The sequence below is a fragment of the Gorilla gorilla genome, chromosome 12, assembly GCF_029281585.2.
Source record: "Gorilla gorilla gorilla isolate KB3781 chromosome 12, NHGRI_mGorGor1-v2.1_pri, whole genome shotgun sequence".
NCBI classification, from domain to species: Eukaryota; Metazoa; Chordata; class Mammalia; order Primates; family Hominidae; genus Gorilla; species Gorilla gorilla.
The window spans coordinates 50832775-50852543 of NC_073236.2; the positions used below are offsets into that span (position 1 = coordinate 50832775).

General features: G+C 47.4%; 1 protein-coding gene across 2 annotated transcripts in view; it reads right to left on the reverse strand.

Annotated features, from left to right (window-relative positions):
* Positions 1-19769, reverse strand: part of PAX8 (paired box 8) — a 65532-nt gene that overhangs the window by 31228 nt on the left and 14535 nt on the right. For both annotated transcript variants that reach the window (XM_019022508.3, XM_004031644.4), the window contains exons 3-4: positions 3944-4109; positions 1616-1813 (exon numbers count right to left, since the gene is read on the reverse strand). In XM_019022508.3, the coding sequence (XP_018878053.1) occupies positions 1616-1813; positions 3944-4109 (364 nt within the window). The remainder of the gene's footprint in view (positions 1-1615; positions 1814-3943; positions 4110-19769) is intronic.

The following is a 19769-nucleotide window of genomic DNA, read 5'->3' on the forward strand; positions in this document are numbered from 1 at the left end:
GAGAACTGATGGCTGCCCCAGACCCAGTCGCCTTTTTGACACCCTTCTTTGGTATCTCAAAGGCACTTGAAACTCAACTGTCCACAGTCAAGTCTGTGACCCTACTCCGCATGCCTAGTCCTCCTCAGTTGTCTGCATTTCATGATTGGTACCATCAGTCACTCAAGGCCAAAACAGAGATGGGGCTTAACCTCTGCTTCCCTCTCTTTCCTATCAAACCCATCATCAAGTTCTGTGTTTTGACCTTGTGAACCTCGCCAACGTTGACCCCTCTCTGCGTCTCTCCATCAGCACCTTAGTGCATGTCATCACCAGTGTTCCAGGGTCACTCAGTGGCCCACGCCCATCCCCTCTTGGCCCTTTCTAAGTGATTCTCCCTAATGCAGCCAGAGTGGACTTTCTGAAATGCAAGTTGGCCACCTGCTTAAAATCTGCCAAGGGTTTCCCATTGCTTTATGACCAAAGGCAAGAAGGTATAACACAGCCCCCAGCCTCTGAAAGGTCACCTCTGCTGACATCTTCAACTTCAGCCTACCTTGTGCTCCCCTGCTCTTTATCTACTGGTTTTCTTTTCTTTCTTTCTTTTTTTTTTTGAGATAGAGTCTCGCTCTTGTCGCCCAAGCTGGAGTCCAGTGGCGTGATCTCAGCTCATTGCAACCTCTGCCTCCCATGTTCAAGTGATTTTCCTGCTTCAGTCTCCCAAGTAGCTAGGATTACAGGAACTCGCCACCACACCCAGTTAATTTTTGCATTTTTAGAAGAGATGGGGTTTCACCATGTTGGCCAGGTTGGTCTCGAACACCTGATCTCAGGTGATCCACCTGCCTTGGCCTCCCAAAGTGCTGGGATTACAGGCATGAGCCACTGCACCTGGCCTATCTACTAGTTTTCTTTTGATCCTATTAGCCACAGGGCCTTTGCATAGCTGTCTGAGCTCTTTTCACCTAGTTCTCTTATTGTTTTTTACTCAGGGGAAGACTTTCATGACCTTCATAAACCAAATAATCCTGTGCTACCTTGCATATCTTCATGTTCCTTTTCTTAGCAGGACTTACAGCTGCATTTTTACAATATTTTTTGTAGGTAGTTGATTAATATCTGTGTTCTCATTAGACTGTAAGCTCCGCAAAGATGGGCTTTGTGTGTCCCAGGGCCTAGCACAAACTGAATGAGTGAATTATGTGTGAATGAATTAATGAACAAGCGAGTGAGTAAGTAAATGATTGATTGAGGCAGTGAGTGAATCATTGAGGGACTAAACAAATGAATGAATGCTAGAATGTGGGCTGGGTTAGGGGTCTGATGGCTTAGAAAAGGATCAATTCATGAAGATTCTTTTATTGAATGAAAGCAGATGTGGTGTTTGAGGAAGGAAACTGTAGATAGCACACTATGGCTGGGGGCCAGGGGGAGGATGCCCCATAGCATGGGGCAAGGGAGGAGGCAGGGAGGTATGGTATCTGCCCGGAGCCAGGTGTGCTCCCTGCCTGATTGTTCAGCATCAGGCCCCTTCCCGGCCTCTGCCCCACCCAAGCCAGGCCTTTGTTGTCTCTTTCCTGATTTCCCCAAAGCCCAGGGGCCCCAGCCTGACACCAGAGGCTGCTTTCTCTCTTACCTATTAATGGAGCTGACACTGGGCACAGTGTCATTGTCACAGACGCCCTCAGCCAGGAGTCGGTCTCGGATCTCCCAGGCAAACATGGTAGGGTTCTGGCGTTTGTAGTCCCCAATCTTCTCCACCACCTTGGGGGTGGCCACCTTGGGCTTGGAGCCCCCTATCACTCCAGGCCGGATGCTGCCAGTCTCGTAGTACCTACTCCAATAGAGAATCCCAAAGAATTACCCAATAAGCAGGTGGGGTCTTTAGAGAGGGATTTAGCCAGAGCCTCCCTCCTCTCTGAGGCTTCTGGGTAGGGGTATGAGAGTGAAATGTGCCTCCAAGGCTGGTCTCAAACGCTTGATGTGCATGGAACTATCTGTTTCCCTCACTTGGGTAGGTTCATGCTACTGCCAAACCAGCACCCTCTGCTAAAGGCCTCACCTTGGCTTCTCTCTCTCCCTTCCCTCTGGCCAGTCTCTTGTATCCTAGCACCTGCAACAGCCATTGTATGGGGCACAAAAGATTTCCCTTCTAAGAAAGGAAATCTTGGTGTGCCTGATGTGTGAATGACAGGGGCACAGCAGTTTGCTCTATCCAGCTTCTTTTGGCTAAAGCACGACTGAGGTTTTTTTTTTTTTTTTTTTTTTTTTTTGTGAGACAGGATCTCAATCTGTCACCCAGGCTGTAATGCAATGGGACAATCTTGGCTCACTTCAAACTCTGCCTCCCAGGTTCAAGCGATTCTCCTGCCTCAGCCTCCTGAGTAGCTGGGATTACAAGCGCCTGCCACCACACCCGGCTAATTTTTGTATTTTTAGTAGAGACAGGTTTCACTCAGTTGGCCTGGCTGGTCTTGATCCCATGACCTCAAGTGATCCGCCCACCTTGGCCTCCCAAAGTGCTGGGATTACAGGCATCAGCCACCATGCCCAGCCAATGACTGACTATTTTCTTTGGCCACCTAGAAAGCTAGCCGAGGTCACTGGACCCTCTGCTCTGTCTTGCTGGTTCACCTTTGCTCCCTGCCCTGTCCAAGGCTGAGGCATATCCCTCACCCCCCTGGTCACTGGTTTTCTATCAGGTTTTAGCAGGTTCAAGTTGAAGCTTCTCCTCATGGACTCTGGAATCCTGACCTTGCTTGGATCCCCAGTCAGGTCCAACTTGTTAAGCTGAGCCTCCTCTTCTGGGGCCTCCACCCTTCCCCTCCCTCTATCCTCCAACTAGTTGCTTTGGCAGATCAACGGCCTGTGTCAGCATATCCTCCTCTTCTTGTTGTAGAAACTCTCTGCTCTCATCTGCATGAAAAAGAATCTAGCTCTTTAAAACTCCATTCATCTGTTACTTCCATCCAGGACTCATCTCCTCCGGGACAACACAGCCCATCACAGGAATCCCCTCTCCCTAGCCCAGCAAAGGATCATGCCTTTCCCTAACTACTTCAGGAGGGGAGCCAGGGCTTTTCACGGTTCAAAGAACAGTCCAGGTCCCTTTGCCTTGTCCAACCAGGGCTCCTCCTAAATCCACCTAAGGGTTAGAGCAGGGGGACAGGCACACGTACACAGAGCTGACTGGAAGCTGTGGCACAGAGGCATTTTTAATGGAAGTGGCTTTGCAGACTGGAATCTGTGACTGCGTCAGCTCAGAAGCAGGCCTTTGCTGCTCCTGGTCTCTTCTGAATCTTTGGGTCAGTGGTTCTCAACCCTGGCTGCAGAGAATTAGAGTCACTTGCTGGGGGCAGACGGGCTGGGGAGTTATATACCAAAACTTGCACCTATTTCCCTAAAGTTCTGATTTAATTGGTCTGCGCTGGGGCATAAACAGTATTGCTATTTAAAAATTAGGCTTCCCCTGGTGACTGTAATGTGCTACCAGGGCTATGAAGCACTGATCTGGGGTCTTGAGGAATTATGGTTTGAGAAGCACAAACTCAGATATCACTCTTTTAGGGGTTAGACCTTGGGAGCTCATCTGTGTGTCCCCTCCCTAGTGGCCCAATTTCCCTAGGTCTCGGTAGGAGGAGGACCTTGGGGGAAGATTCTCCTGCCTTAGAAGGAGAGAAGCCTATAGCTAATGAGACATGGAGCAAAAGAGAAGAAGGGAGAGGGAGAAACTAAAAGAAGGATAAATGGACAAAGAAAGAAGGAAGGGCAAGAAAACAGTAGAAAAATAGTGGCTGGGTAGAGGTCCAGAAGGACCACCATAACTGTTCAGGTCTCAGGACCAAAGCTGGACATTGGGAGCAAATCCCCATTCCCTGGGAGGGGAATTCTCCAGCTGCCCTGAGATCAGCTGGAGAAGTCAAGCCCTGCAGGAAAGGCAGCCTGCGGTGAATTTCGTGCTTACCTGCCAAGGATCTTGCTGACGCAGCCATGGCTGACGCGGAGCTGGCGAGAAATGTCGCAGGGCCTTACACCCTGGTGGGCCAGGTCTACAATGCGCTGGCGGACCACTTCCGGCAGGGGTCTACCATTCACAAAGGCCCCTCCCAGCTGGTTCAGCCCTCCATGGCCTAAGGAGACAATATTCCCAGGGACAGCTGTCAGGGTCAGGTAGGAGTTTGGGTGGGGATTAGCTATGAGTGCAGGTGCTGGTGTGTGTGTGTGTGTTTGACTGTGACCATGAAATCCCACGGCCAGGCCCTGTGGGCCCCTCTGCACCCCTTCCCCAGTTCTGACTCCCAAGATGCTGGCACAAATGATATGTGATGCTCATCCCCCACGATGGGATGGTGTCACAGGAGCACCTTGGGCTTGGGGACTCTTCAGGCAGACTCAGCCCTTCACTCCAAATCACAATCCCCTATTTTCTTCCCTCCCTCTGAAAAGTGTGTAAGGAGTTGAGGATGTGGGGTCTTCCCATGCCAATACTGAGCTGTTTGACCTTGGGGAAAACCCCTTCTGTTCTGAGAGTCTCTTTTCCTTTTGTAAAATGACAGCACAGGTGATTTTCACCTTTCTCCTTCTCATGGAACCAGATTTTAAAACACTACCTCATTGAGAAAAACAAATACAAAAGAATAAAAGCAGAAACTCTCTGATAGAGCTTGGGCAGAGAAGGCCTGAGCTCTGTCTGTGGACTTCTGGCCTGAATGACCCCCAAGGTTCCTTCTTTCTCTAACAGGCCAGAGCAGCAGGGACCTGGTGCAGTGTCCTCACAGGCATAGATAGCACTGGGTTCCAGGACTGACACAGGGGCTACAGGCCACTGTGGGAATCTATCCACGTCATGGATATGTGTACACGTTCCCTTAGCTGCTTTCCTGACTTGGCCTCTGCTCTCTGGCCCCAGCCTGTGTTTCATTCTGAGCCCATCTATCCAGTCAAATCCATTTGTATTGAGTGCCAACTATGTGCCACGCACTGCACAGGTCCCTGATGATGCCAAGGTGAATAAGGCAGACATGATCCCTATTCTTCCCTCATGGGGTTTATTACAGTGAGGTCCTAGACCAGCAAACAGCCAGTTAACATATTTTGTGACCACTTTTGGGACTGGTGACATGCAGAGAGTTATGGGAACCATTGGAGGGGAACTTGACTTGGCTCAAGGAAACACACAAGGGTTCCTGAGGAGGTCTAAGCTGAGACTGAAGATAAACAGGTACTAGCCAAGTGAGGGAGAGAGGGGAGAAAACTGTTCCAGGCAGTGGGAATAGAATGTGCAAAGACTCAGAGGCAAGAGGATACTTGTCTGTTAGATTTTCCAACATATTCAACTCTATAGTCCCTAGAGCCATACTGGGCTAATTTCAGGGCCGAGATTTCCATTTTTCTCATGAGGAAACTGGGGCTCAGAGAGTTTTAGTGCTCTGATTTATATGACTTGTCTAACTCAGCTTATATGAGGAGGAGCTGAGATCCATCCAGAATTTAAGGCTCAGATCAGGGCTGCTCCTTGAGGGGAGCCCTGTTCTGGGGCTAGAGCTATGCCTGGATACTTGTCATTGGCTCTGCTGTTTTGTGCTGAACATGCCATGGTCTTTTTCACACCAAGGGCAGGATTTGGTGATATGACTGGAAAGGTAGAGCCCTGCAGTGTGGGAGTCAGGGAGCAGGCAGGTGAGAAGGAAGAGCCAACCCCAGCCTTCTGTGCGAACCAGTTAAAGACTATTTATGGCCGAGGGTGGGAAGTGCCTTTGCTGGGCACACAGTGCCCATTATCACCCACTGACTTAGCACATTCAGAACTGTCTTGCAATGTCTCCTCAGGGGCCCAAGCTGTCTTCAGCAGAACACTCATTTTCCCTTTAATAAAGCGGGTGGGGGCCAGGTGCAGTGGCTGACATCTGTAATCCCAGCACTTTGGGAGGCTGAGTCGGGCGGATCACCTGAGGTCAGGAGTTCGAGACCAGCCTGACCAACATGGTGAAACCCCATCTCTACTAAAAGTACAAAAAAAAAAAAAAAAAAAAAAACAAAACTAGCTGGGCGTGGTGGCACATGCCTGTAATCCCAGCTACTCGGGAGGCTGAGGCAGGAGAATTGCTTGAACTTGGGAGGTGGAGGTTGTGATGATCTGAGATCGCATCATTGCACTCCAGCCTGGGCAACAAGAGCGAAATTCCTTCAAAAAAAAAAAAAAAAAAAAAAAGGGAGGTGGGGGTGCTCTAAGCCTCTGCCCTGGGCAGTAAGTCAGGAGGAAAAGCCCTCTGGCCAAACACCCAGCAAGAAGGATGCAATGACCCATCTTCCTCGTGGAGACAACAGGTGAGCTTGGGCACAGCTTCCACCTATGCCTGTCCAGGCAAGTCTTCCTAGTGACTGCTTCTCCACTAGGGCTGGAAGAGTGCTTGGAGGGCCTTCAGGAGAGCCCAGATGGTGGGCAGAGGGGCCTTTGCCCAGTCCTAAGCCCATTCCTCTGGTTCTCACTGGCCAGAGTGCCATTTGTGAATTGCTGTAGCCATTTGCCCTCACTGCATCGTTGTTGCCTTCCGGCTCTTTTGGGTCCAGGTACTGAACACAAGGGGGCGCCAGACAGCCACCCAAACACAGACAAGACCTTCAGCAGTCCAGGTTTGTCCTCATTTTCCAGAACTTTCCGGGCCGTATCCACCCAAACCTAGGTGTTTAGGCTGGGACCTCTATATCTGAAAGCAAGGTTTCTTAGAGGTGGAGGTTCTTGACCTCTACAAATGTGAAGCAGGTTTAAAAAAAATGCCATTTTGGGGTGGCATGAATTGGGTATTATGCCTTTTTTAAAGAAAAAAAAAACGATGCTGTAAGTTGTGTGGGCCATTGCTCTTAATTATTATGAAGGACTGACTCGCATCCTTAGAAACCCAAACCCTCAGGAAGCCTCCTGAGAAGTTATTTACCGTTATCAGCAAGCATTGTAGTGCTGGGAAAGATGCATTCACATTTCTGGCCCCTAAACCGTGAATTCTCTGGTGCTTATTTTATTTGACTGTCTTCTGAATGACTTTGTGTTACTGTGGAAAGAGTCTTGGGCCTGATCCCTTCTTTGACATTGCCTGTTTTAGTCTTATCATTTGAGAAAGTGGGTTTTTTTTTCAACCTTAGTGTTTTTATCTATCGAATGGAGCTTAACAAAACTTATGACTGCTGCTGACTTAAACCCCTATAAGAAGATAGGGGGGCTGGGTGTGGTGGCTCACACCTGTAATCCCAGCACTTTGGGAGGCCGAGGTGGGTGGATCACCAGGCCAGGAGATCAAGACCATCCTGGCTAACACGGTGAAACCCCGTCTCTACTAAAAATACAAAAAATTAGCCGGGCATGGTGGCAGACGCCTGTAGTCCCAGCTACTCAGGAGGCTGAGGCAGGAGAATGGCATGAACCCGCAAGGCAGAGCTTGCAGTGAGCCAAGATCACACCACTGCACTCCAGCCCGGGCGACAGAGCAAGACTCCATCTCAAAAAAAAAAAAAAAAAAAAAAGATAGGGGGACCAGGATGGAGAAGTGTTTATTTAGATAAACAAATCTTGCTATAAATGTAACGTTTTTCTAATTTGTAATATTCCCATGGCTGAATGTTATGACCCGATCTTGGGAGTAGGACTAGGACTAGGGAGTGTTTTCTCAAACTTCAGTGTGCATCAGAATCACTTGGCAGTGAGGGTTATTAAAATACAGAGTACTGAGCACAATGCCCTAAGTTTCTGAATCAGTAGGTCTGGGATTGAACTAAGAATTTATGTTTCTAAGAAGTTTCCACATGATGCTAATGCTGCTAGGCCAGGGTCACACTTTGAAAACCACTGGTTTAGGCCAGGTGATGGCTGGTAAATTAAGCGTAAGAGAATAACTCTTCATACTCCTCCAACATTCTTCTAACAATAATAATGATTGTTTGTATATTATGGTTTTCATTTCTTTTCAACTCAAGACATTGACCAAGTGCCTATCATGACTCAGGTACAAAGCACTGGGAATACAACCTTGAACAAGACAAGAATCCTGGCCTTCAAGGAACTTCGAACCTTTTGGGGGATATGATAAGACACATTAGGAATCACCACGTTAATGGTGACCTTTCTTGAAGGATATAAGTCCAGGTGCTTGGGGAGACCTGTAAGTGATTAGAGGGAAGCTGCAAGGAAGAGTATCTAGGAGGTAACTAGGTGAAGAATTTTCTTCAGGGGGAAAAAATCCATGCATAAAGTCTTGGTGCCTTCAAGAAATTGAAAGACATTTAGTGTGGCTGTAGGACAGGCAGGAAAGAGAATTTGGAAAGAGCCTGCTGGCTGCAGATGGAGATGGCCCCTATGGTTTGAAGTTTTAAGCTGAGTCTCTGCAATGGAAAGACTTTTGTCTCTCCTGTGTCCAGTGTGGGGGAGTGGACTCTTCTGGGTGAGTCACCACCAAATGCCCAGAGGTGGGTGCAGACTTCCTTCCTGCACTGGGGTTGGGGGGACGATTGGCGCCTACTGTGCTGACCACCTCTTCATGCAGCTGCAGGTGGGGTGGGCTTTGAGGCCGGAAGCCAAAAATGAGTAGGAGCCTCCTGGTTGGGCGGGAAGTGGGGTGAGGGGGGAAGGTGTGATCCAGGAAGAGGTTTGAAGCCTCATAAGCAAAGACTCTTTGTATGTCTGGAGGATTGTGAGTGGGGAGGCGGGGTGGGTATGGGGGAGGAAGACAAGACCGCCTGGCCGGATGCAAGCAGGTTCCTGAGTGAAAGGTACTCAGATGGGAAATGCAAGCTTTCCTGGGGTCAGAGAGGACTTATCATACAGTAAAGGGATTGGAGCTCAGCAAAGGTCTAGGTGAAGCTTGCTGTCCAGAAACATATCCTTTTGAAAAGTGACCATTCAGGGAGGTCTTAGGACTTCGTTGGTAATTTCTTCATCCTTTATAGAGCTCTGAGTAGTTGGGATGGCAGAAAGAAAACAGAGACACTTATTGACCAAAATCTTGTTATATGCACCAATATCCAAACCCTTAAGATGTGGAAATCCTTTCTCCATGTTCCTATAGTCCTTTGCACAAATTCCTATCATAGCACTGACTGCATTGGACAGTAACTTTCTCTATTTGAGTTTCTTTATGAGTTACTCAAAGGCAGGGGCCCTGTCTTTGTCTACTGTAATTAGTGTTTTCGCATATACAAGTGGTAGAAAAATGGTTTACATTGGTTATGGTTGTTGCATGGATTCCCATGATTCTGCACGGTGGGACACCCAAATCCCACGCTTCAGTACTTTCCTCTTTATCCTTTTGCTTTATCTTTTGCAGCTCTGCCCAGTCCTAAAGTGGCAATGGCTCAATGTGTTGTTCTGCAAAAATTTCCATTTAACTATCTGGGGCTTTTTGCTTTAGTCCCATAGAGTGTCAAGGTGATAGTTGAGCCTTGGCAGGGCTATAGTTAGAGGTGCAGTGGCCTCTTTGGGTGCCTTTCAAATCATGCCAGGCCTATACGCCTTCCACAAAGGAAAGGCCTTGTCCATGCGAATCAGTCCCTGGCATTCTCAGCTTGGTGTTGTTGCCTTCCCCAGCTGCTCACTTGCAGGTCTGTGATCTCCATGTGCCACCTCCCAGCTAATCCTCTTGGCTTGGTGCCTTTCTGGAGTAAAGGCCAGGGTCTGTGCCTCCAACTGCTCCTGAAGAAAGTGTCCCAGGGCCATGGAACCCCAGTGTCCAAAGTCTGCACACTGGATCATGCCAGCACACATGAGGTTATGGGTTACCTGGACACATGAGACCCTTGGACTGGGTAAAAGAGGCTGGCATGCTGGAAAGCAGCATCCTGCATCTGCTGTTACCCCCAACTTGCTGCATGACCCTTGGTTTTCTCTGTGCCTTACACTTGTCTTCCTAAGGGAAACTGGAGCCGAAAGACAGCAGCTAGGCAAAGCTGCGGCTTGTGTTTCTCATTGATCTCTTGCCCTTCTACCTGTGCTTGAATCCTACTCCGTCAATTATCCTCCCATTTAAAAACATTACTTACCTCTTCTTTTATACCAGGTCCTTCCCCTAAACGTACAAATGGAATTAAATTAATCTATGTTGCCTCTCCAGCCCCTGACCTCAAAATAAATTAAACAAAAAAAATTCTTCCCTTGACCATGATACTCTTCTTTCCTATTGTTTTCAACTAAATTTCTCAAAAAGCAGCTATACTTGCAGCCCATTCCTCCCTTCACATTCAGTGCTCAGCCTGCTCTGTGCCTCCTGCTTAGCATGTGCTTGGTGATGAGTGGCCGTGGATGGACAGTGAGTGGTTGGAGGGTGCCATGTTCTCCCTCTTGAAGAGATTTTAGTGACAATCCCATCTCCTGATTCCTTATACCTTCAGTCTAGGCTTTTTGCTTTGCTTTAATGGGGTTCTCTTCCCTTATGTGCTCCATGACATATGTTTTCTCCCTTCAGGCTTCTCTTAGTTCTCAGTGTTTCTCTCCCCCTTCAAGGCCATCCTTGGTGATCCTACACACTCTTATTGTCATACCTACTACCCATCTCATGATGGCATCATGGGCATCCCAGGTAACCCCAGTCAGGTCCTTCCCCCAACTTTTGTTTTCAATTTCTATTGGAGATTTCCTCTTAGGTGATAAGGGGGCTCCTCCTCTAGTGTTGTCTTGGTTGGTAACAATACCAGCTGTCATGCAAGCTCAGGGCCTGCCCCTTCCACTCAGCCTCCTGCCACCTGCCACCACACTCTCTGCACTGCACTGTCATCGGTCTTCTGCACAACCTTGGAAGTAACAGTGTGTCCCCAGCCTTGGGGCACTTGCACATGCTGTTCCCTCCTCCTGGAGCTCTTGTCTCCCTGTCTTATCTAGTTAACTCTTGCTCATCCTTTATATTTCAGCACTGAGTCACTTCCTTGGTGGCTTTGCTTTATCCTGCAGAGTAGGTTCAGGCTTCTGTTTGGGTGTTCTAATAACATGCTTTACCTTTCTTGAATGGCTGTCATAGAAAGGTAGCATCAAATATAACTGCTGTTTGGAATCTGGTTGAAAATGAGAGGAAGAAAAAGTCTCATAGTCAAAGGAGGAATTTTGGGGGGACTGGGGAGGTATCATAGATAAATTTAATTGCATCTTTAGGTCCAAATTTTAATTTTACATTTTTTGCATAACTATATATGTATGAATCATAACTGTCTTCTATCACCAGATAGAAAGCTCCATGAGGGCAAGACTTCTTTCGTTTTGATCATTATTAAATTATATTAGGTGTTCAGTAAACACGTCACAAGAATCAACTAATAGCCTTTATCTTTTTCCATTCTCTACATATGGAATACTCACAAGACCACGTTTTACCTCCTAAATATTTACCTAACCAATACCTTCCTGTCTGTCCCCAGCATTCAAATATTCCTGCATTCATTTATCCATTCTACATGTATTTTATATGCCTACCATGTAGCAAATATTTTAATAGAACTGATTACATAGAATTGATTTCTACCTTCATGGAGCTTTCAGGCTAGGGATAGGTAGGCTGAAGATGGGTATATATTTAAAAAGTAAATACAGAAATAAATGTATAATTACTACTTGGAATAAGTGCTAAGAAGAACACAACAGGGTGTGGTGTTAAAAAATAATGGGTTGGGGGTGCAAGAGAAAATGAGTTCAAGCTGATTAGGAAGACGTCTCTAAATGACATGTAACCTGAGTGGAAGGTGAGTAGGAGTTAACTACTCACCTGGACTCATTGGTCTCCACATCCAACCTTGCTCAAGTGAACCTTTGCTACCCAGCTCGGGAGCAACACATCTAAATCCTAGTCTGGCCATATCACTCCCATATTTAAGAATCCTTGCAAGGCATGGCATCATTTTCTTCATGGCAAAGTCCAAGCTACTAAATCTTGTAGACAATGCCTACCACTACCTGACCCTGACTTAGTGTTCAAGCCTCATTTCTTACTTGTCTGAGCCTTGAACCTGATGCCCTAACAACACAGAATTGCTTGCCATTCTTTCGCTGCATCTGAATCCTCTCCTGGGTCCTTGACTGTGTCCTCCGTGCCTGGAGTGCCTGTCCTCACCTTCTCCCGATTGATTTCCATTCATGCCTTAGGAGTCGGTTCAGGAAGCTCCCTCCTACAGAAAGTCTTCCCTGGCTTTCCCTGCCTGCTCTCTTTGGTCCTTTCTTTTAAATAAGCCAGGACATAATCTCATTAAGCAGAATATAAGTGCCTGTTGGTTATTGAAAGGAAAGAACAAAGGAAAGAAGGGAAGAAGGAAGGAAGGAAGGGAGGGAGGAAGGAAGGAAGGAAGGAAAGAAGGAAAAAAAGAAGGAAGGAGGGACAGACGAATAGAGGGAAGGAGGGAGGGAAGGAGAGAGGCAGATCTACAAGTCTAGTGAAGCCCACACCTTCTTTGCCTTAAACAGAATTCTGTTTTCCACAGACACATATACTCATAGAAATGAGTTATTTAAAGAAGACGGTCCAGATTCCACAGTCCAAAAAAAAAAAAAAAAAAAAAAAGAGGTTTGCCCTGCTTCTGAAGGAGTCAGGATATGAATGCAGAGGTCTTCCTGTTGGCTCACATATCAGACCTTCAACGTCAACATTAAATGCGTGAGTGCTTGCCAGGCTCACACTGTTGAGAGCAGCTTTATGGTTGAATGTGGCAGTGTGTTCTGCAGGAGTCTTCTGTGAGATTAGTGCTACTCTTGCCATTTTACACCACTAAGGAAACTGTCACTGACTCTAGTCTTTGGAGTCTGAGCCAAGAAGTCTTTTTCTTCTAACCTGGGCCGTAGAGACTCTATGGAGAATGATGGGAGGTGATCTACACAGACTCCTCCCTCACTGGGTTGATAGCTCTGTTGGGAAGATGTTAGCATCCATCAAGGGAAAAAACCACAAGAGACAGCTCAAGCTAGGGAGGCAGAGGGTTAGCAGCAAATGCTACCCCTACTGAGAACTCAGATATTCCAGACTCAGAGACCCCATGAGAAGTTTCTGACTCAGGACTGTGTAGGCAGTGCTGCATGCATATGCCTGCCAGGGCTCAATCAGTAAAAAAAAAAAAAAAAAAAAAAAAAAAAAAAAAAAAAAGTTATCCAGTTCTCATTGTCAAGGAGCTCAGTACTGTGTTCAAGGCCAAGGACATGATCAATCCAGTCTTAAAATCTGGTTTCCTCAGATCTCTTCTGGTATCAGCCAGGGCTTGGTCAGAGGACAGAAACCTTCCTAGGTATTTCAACAAAGGGGCTTTAATATGGGGAATTGTTGTCTGGTGTTGGAGGGCTGTAAGAGCACAAAGGAAACACTGAAATAGCCCAGAGATAGTAGCCACAGGAAGCAACCACTGCTTCTCAGGCTGGAGGAAGCAAAGGGAAGAAACTGGAGTTATCAGAACTACATGCTTAGAGGAAGGGCCTCTGGAGCTGGGGATTGGATCTCCGAAGGGCTGGCCTGTCCCAGCTATTGCTGGGGGCATGTGAGGCTGGCTCTGGGAGAGCTGAGAGCTGGAATCTGATTCAACTACTGCTGCTGAGGTATTGGCTGACAAGAGCCACATACAACAAGAAGAAAGTCCTTCCACTATCCTTTAAACTTCTACTACTTGCTGGGTGGCCCATTTATCAGTCCCTCACATATTCTATTATTCTCTCTCTATATATACATGTTCCATATATGGAATATATATATGTATATATATGTGTGTGTGTGTGTGTGTGTGTATATAGAATAACACCCAAACTGAGAGGTAGCTTTCAAATCTGTCCTCTTGCCCTGATGAGTGGGTGAGGTTCATGTATTCATTTATTTCCATTCCTTAAAGCTATATGGAGGAGAGAGTCAGAAACCCCTGCTTCACCTCTGACTAACTTATTACTTTGGCATGAATTTCTGTCACTTCTTTCTGTCTTTCCTTCTAAGTGTGCCAAGTGATCTAAATAACATGGTGCACGTGCAGCACCTGACACAGGACCTGGGCTTCAGTAGACCCTCCACAAATGTTAGCCATTACCCTCACCACCGAGACCCACCATTTCCATACCAGGCACTGTTCCAGGTTCTGGGGACATAGGGGGATGAAGAAAGATGGGTCTCTGCCCTCTTGGAGGTTATGGTTTTATGGGAAGATTCTTTTTGTAATGATTTCAAGTTAATTAACTTATTTATTAGCAAATGGCAAAGCTCCCCCACCCCTATCTGCCCCTCTTCTTGCCTGGATTGATTTCTCTTCTCTCTCTTCTAAAATCCTTAGTAATGATAAAAGGGCAGGGTTCTGGGATGCCTGGAGGGGTAGGAAATAATCCCAGCTCCTTCTTTCCCTTTCTAGTGCCCATGACTAGGCTGTTACTGATTGACTCCTAGCTTGTTATTGTTGCTGTGTGCTGGTCTTTGGGGCTCTGTTTCCCTGGTGGGGTGTCTATGCTCTTTAATGCAGCCCAGGAGGATCCTAAGATGTGAGGCCATGAGGACTAACTCCAGCTCCTTGTCTACTACACTCTGAGGCTCAGGCAGATATAAGAGGGTCTTCCAATAGAATATGAAATTTGGCTTCCTTAGATGCTTCTGCCTTAGATCAGCCCAGAGGGTGGCTGTGGTGGAAGGCTTAGCATTATTATTTCATCCCCAATAGTGAGAGGGAGCTGGGTAGGGACAGGGGAGGGAGACAGAGGCTGGATAAAGAGGTTTCCCTTGGATTAGACTCTGTCTGGGAGAGAATCAAAGTAGGCTTGTATTTCACCAATGTTGGACCTAAAAGAAGAGGAAGTGGGGGAAGGAGGGAGGAAGAGCTATCTTCAGTACCCAGCCCCTCTTCCCCATTAGTCAATGCCTAAGAATAATAGTTACAGCCAGTATTATGGGAAGTGCTTATTTTTGGGCCAAGCTGAGTATTTTAAATGCATCTTTTCAATTAATTCTTATAATAACCCTTTGAAAAATGAAGTACATTATCATTTTACAGATGAGAAAATGAGGAACAGATTCGGCATGTAACAGGTTCAAGGCTCCACCTTTACAAAGTGGCATTACTGAGACTCAAGCTGAGAGCTCTCAGATGCCATAGTGAATGCTCTGCACTGCTTACTTTTGCCCACCCACCTCCAGCGCCACCCCTGGCAGCAGCACTGTATTCCAGGAATAGCCAGACCCCACCCTAAGAGCGAATATGTCCTTTCGTCACCTACCAAGTATGGGTGCTTTCCAAAACACACTTCCAAATCCTCTCCAGCTTTTCATTTTCTTGGGGCCTAATTTTTCCTTTTTAAACTTTCTCCAGTCAGAGAGGGCACCTAATTCCTTTATTTCCCTCCACTCTTGTGTACTGGCTGGTTGTCCTCCATTCTCTTTGTTTACATCCATCGCTGCCCCCTTTCTTCCCAGTCTTTTCGGCTCTGGGTTTGCATCCCTGCCCTCAGTGTCTCCCAGTTTCCTTGCTTTCTTTCATTTCCCTCCTGATTGCTGCCTCCCCAGTTCTTACCAGCTCTCTGTCCCGGTCTTTCCTGTCAAAGATGGCAGACTCCTCCAATGCCACCGCTCCCCTACCCATCTGCCCGGCGTCTTCCTTTCTCTCTCCCTCCCTGCTGGCTCTTTTGGCCATCCCCCTTCCCTGCATAATCTTTATTGCTTGCATGACTGCTCAAGTTCTTTATCCCATCTTCCCCTCAAAGGCATTCGCAGCTCCGCTGTTATTCTTGTATTAGCATTGAACCCATTAAAGCTAATTTGTTTGCCCTAATCTCCATTTATTTTTCCCTAGTTGATATTAGATTTCCCTTTCTATTGCTCCAGCATGATTTTCTCTTTGTCTTCCTAATGGTCTACCCCCTTCTCTCTTCCTCTATTAATCTGGTTGGCTTCACTGTGTGGTTTCAAGGCCTTTCTCCGCCTCCCCCAGCCCTTAGATTAACCCTGTCACCTCCCTCCCAAGAAGGGCTTCAGTGTGTGGATTTTTAGGGATGGAGCTGCTTCAAATGTCAATAGACCTCTAAGCTCCTTAAGAAAAGTACTACTTGACATGAGGCCCTGCCTTTTCCTGGAGCCAAGCTGGAGACCTTGGGAGCACAGGGGCCAGAGAGCTTGAGGCAAGTGAGACACACATGGGCTGCTCTGAGCCTGAAGGTCACCAAGTCCAAGGGTTCCCTGGGTAGGGTTGCCTTTGGTGCTGTCTCAGAGATTTCTGGAGGTCTCTTCATGCTGTCTTAGATCCTATAAATTATATTAGCAATATAAGGTATGTAAAGTAACAGCAGATGAGCCACTTTCTCCCTCTGAGATTGGGCACTATTTCCCAAGCAGGGGACTCACTTCCTTTCGTTCCTGCAGGAGTGATGCTTCCCCCTCTGTGAATGTGGCTTTGGGTATGGCTAATCCACACCCTGCACTCTGGCCTTCAGAAGCCCAGGGAGAGAAGCCTCCCAGAAGCAACCTTCCAGAACCTTCTCCATCCTCCCACCGACCTCCCCAGCCCCTGTCCTCTCTTTGAATCTCGTTGTCAAGTTCTTTCCGCAGACGTCTGGCTCCTTGTGGGGAGGTGCAGCTTTCATCTGACCATGCAGGCGTGCTTTGCAGTGGGTAGAGCAGTGCTTTCCTCCTCCCAGCTGCACACTGGAATCACCTGGAGAGTCCAGAAACTTCCCGCCTCAGGTCAGTTCAGTCAGAATCTTTTGGCATAGCATCCCTGAATCTGTATTTTTAAAAATCTCCTCTGTTGATAGCCTAGAGTTTATATCTACTCTGTGGATGTCAACAAACACTTATCGAAAGCATTAATTAATTGATTAAACATGAACTTCTAGTCAGGGGCTGCAAATGGAGCTTCCCAGTGCTCCCTGCAGGTTTACTAGAGGTCATTCTTCCCAGATCCTTCCCACTGAGCTTCCTAGACACTTGCAGACTCCTGGCATCGCACACCAGGGCTGTGGAAGGGCCCTCTGGGCTGCAGAAGGAAGGTCCAGGGTCTCTGAGTTTGGGGAGGGAAACAGGCAAGGCAGGTATGGCAGCACCTGCCGAACACACATTTAGATGCTTAGCGACTGTACAAGTTACTGCAGTACACCCTCAACTCCCCCTGAGGTCAGAGGCCTGTGGCTACTAATGCTTTTTTTTTAATGGGTTTATATTAAAGCAATTTTCAGTACATTAGATTTCAATTCAGTGAGCACCCACTCTGTGTCTAATAATATTCCAGGCTGTGTTTATGTGGGGTGATGGTTTCTGAGTAGAAGACAGTCCTTGCCCTTGAGAAACTTACAAGTTAATAGTCCCTGACATATTATAGAACCTTAAAGATTTTCAACCCATTTACATGCACTGTCTCCTTCAATTCTGTCCACAAGTAGCTCCGTGGAATATCTGTGGAGGTGTGTATATGGGTGTCTGTGTGAATGTGTGTATGAATGAGTGGGTGTGTGGGGGTGTGCTCATGTGTGAGTATGTGTGTGTGTTGGGGATGGGGATGGATAGTAAAGGACATAAAGTACTGGTAGGTTCTACAGATCAAAGTTATGATACTATAAATGCGAGTTTAGTGGGCACTGATTTAAAAATTACCCAGAGATGGGTAAGGAGGGAAATAGAGGGGTGGTGAGAAGAACCCCTGCTGAGGGCAGGAAACCATGAGAGTAGGGGTAGGTAGGGAGGATGGGGAGAAGGGGGAATAGGAAGGAAATAACAGCAGTAGCTGGGGTGACTGCAGAGACTGAGAAGCCAGAGGAACTAGGGAATATTGAATATAATGAAGTCACATAAAGACGCCTCCCTCACCCGGACAGTTGAACTAAATGACCTCTAAGTTTCTTTTGAAGGCTGAGATTCTTTGCTTCTGAGATCCTAACTAGGATACAACCTGATGGGCTTGACTAGCTCATGGAGGAGGCATTTGTAAAGGGTGGGCTTTAGCCTGAATTAGGGCACATTTAGAGAGAGAGAGAGAGTGACTGTTTTGTGTGTGTGTGTGTGTATGTGTGTGACTGTGTGTGTGAGTTGCAGAGTCTTCAGGGTGGGGGACAGAAGGAGGGCCTGGCCATCCTGGGGACCATAACAGGTAAGAACAAATGAAGGGGAACCACCTTTTTGAACGACACACAGGAGCAAAATCTGTGACAAAACCATGCATCTGTTGTTTCCACACCTGTTGATAGCAGACACCATGGCCAAGGAGATTATCCACTCTAAAAGCTGCCCTCACCGCTGCAGAAGAAAAGGGGAAGTGACAGAGGCCAGCAGATGCAGCCTGCAGGCTGCGGTTTCTGGAGAGGAAACAGGGGGTGCTGAGAATTAGGAGGCCTAGGTTCTGCCCACTCTGTGATGATGCCAGTCTGTGCCTCAGTTTTTTCATCTGGCTTGACAGAAGCGGATGTTCCTTCCAGTCCTAATGTCTACAACTCTGGGACTGCCCTCAGCCGGGGAACAGAGGCCAGAAACCCCCAGAAGCTGGTACGGAGAGAGCTCTAGAGGGAAACACTGAGTAACCTTCCTATGTGACAAAACACCAGGGGTGACACTGGGCGTGCCATAAGATGAGGGAAGGTAGCACACAGTGGGGCCTATGGGCTGCCACATGACTTGCATGGAGACAAAGTGGGCTGCCACGGCTTACAGACTATGAAGGTGGATGTGCACAGTGTCTACGGAGTGGCAGAGTTGCAAGGCACACTTCTGAGAGGATCGTTGACCAGGAAGGAGAGGTGAGCTGTCTAATGTCACAGATTCACCTCATGGCAGAACCAAGAAAGAACCTCAGTGTTCTGACCTAAATCCCTGTCTTAGCCCTTTGGGAGCTTAGTGGCTTCTTGGCTGGGGCCATGTTGGTAGAGTGGAGGAAGAAAGTGAGGTTTGTGCAGAACATGTCCTGAAGCAAGGCATGCCCTGAAAGATTTTAGGTTTTTTTTTTTTTTTTTAGACAGAGTTTCACTCTTTCGCTCAGGCTGGAGTGAAGTGGTGCGATCTCGGCTCACTGAAACCCTGCAACCTCCGCCCCGCCCGGGTTCAAGCAATTCTCCTGCCTCAGCTTCCCAAGCAGCTGGGATTATAGCCACCCACCACCATGCCCAGCTAATTTTTGTATTTTTAGTACAGACAGGGTTTCGTCATGTTGGCCAAGCTAGTCTCGAACTCCCGACCTCAGGTGATCCACCTGCCTCGGCCTCCCAAAGTGTTAGAATTACAGGCATGAGCCACTGTGCCCGGCCGATTTTAGGTTCTTGTATCAGCTTGTTTGCTTATCCTTTTTGTTTTCTTAAGTGTTTTTTATTTTTTGTAGAGAGGTGATTTTGCTATGATGCTCAGGCTGGTCTTGAACTCCTGGGCTCCAGCAATCTTCTGGCCTCAGCCTCCCAAAGTGCTGGGATTACAGGTGTGAGCCACCATGACTCGCCTTTTCTAAGTGTTGAACCTGGACTTCAGGCTCTCTTTGGGGGATTCTGGCTTGGGAGGGGGAGTCCCCTTCTCTGTTGGAGCAATACGAAAGGTTCTGGAGGATGGATATCACCTTCCCCTTCTTTTTCTGTCAGCTCCAAATCAGAGCTTCTGCAGCGGTGTTGCTCAGACCCATAGCAGCTGAGAGTCAAGTCAGGGCTGGGTGAGGACTGAAACGGACTAAGGACACACAATACTTAGGTGTTATGAATTGAATAGTCTCCTCCCCTGTTTCCACCCACCACCCTAGCACCTTGGAAACAAGGTCTTTGCAGATGATCTAGTTAAGGTGAGGTCATTAGGGTGGGCCTAATCCAATATGATCAAGTCCTTGTGAAAAGGGGAGATTTGGATACAGAGATAAAGTGA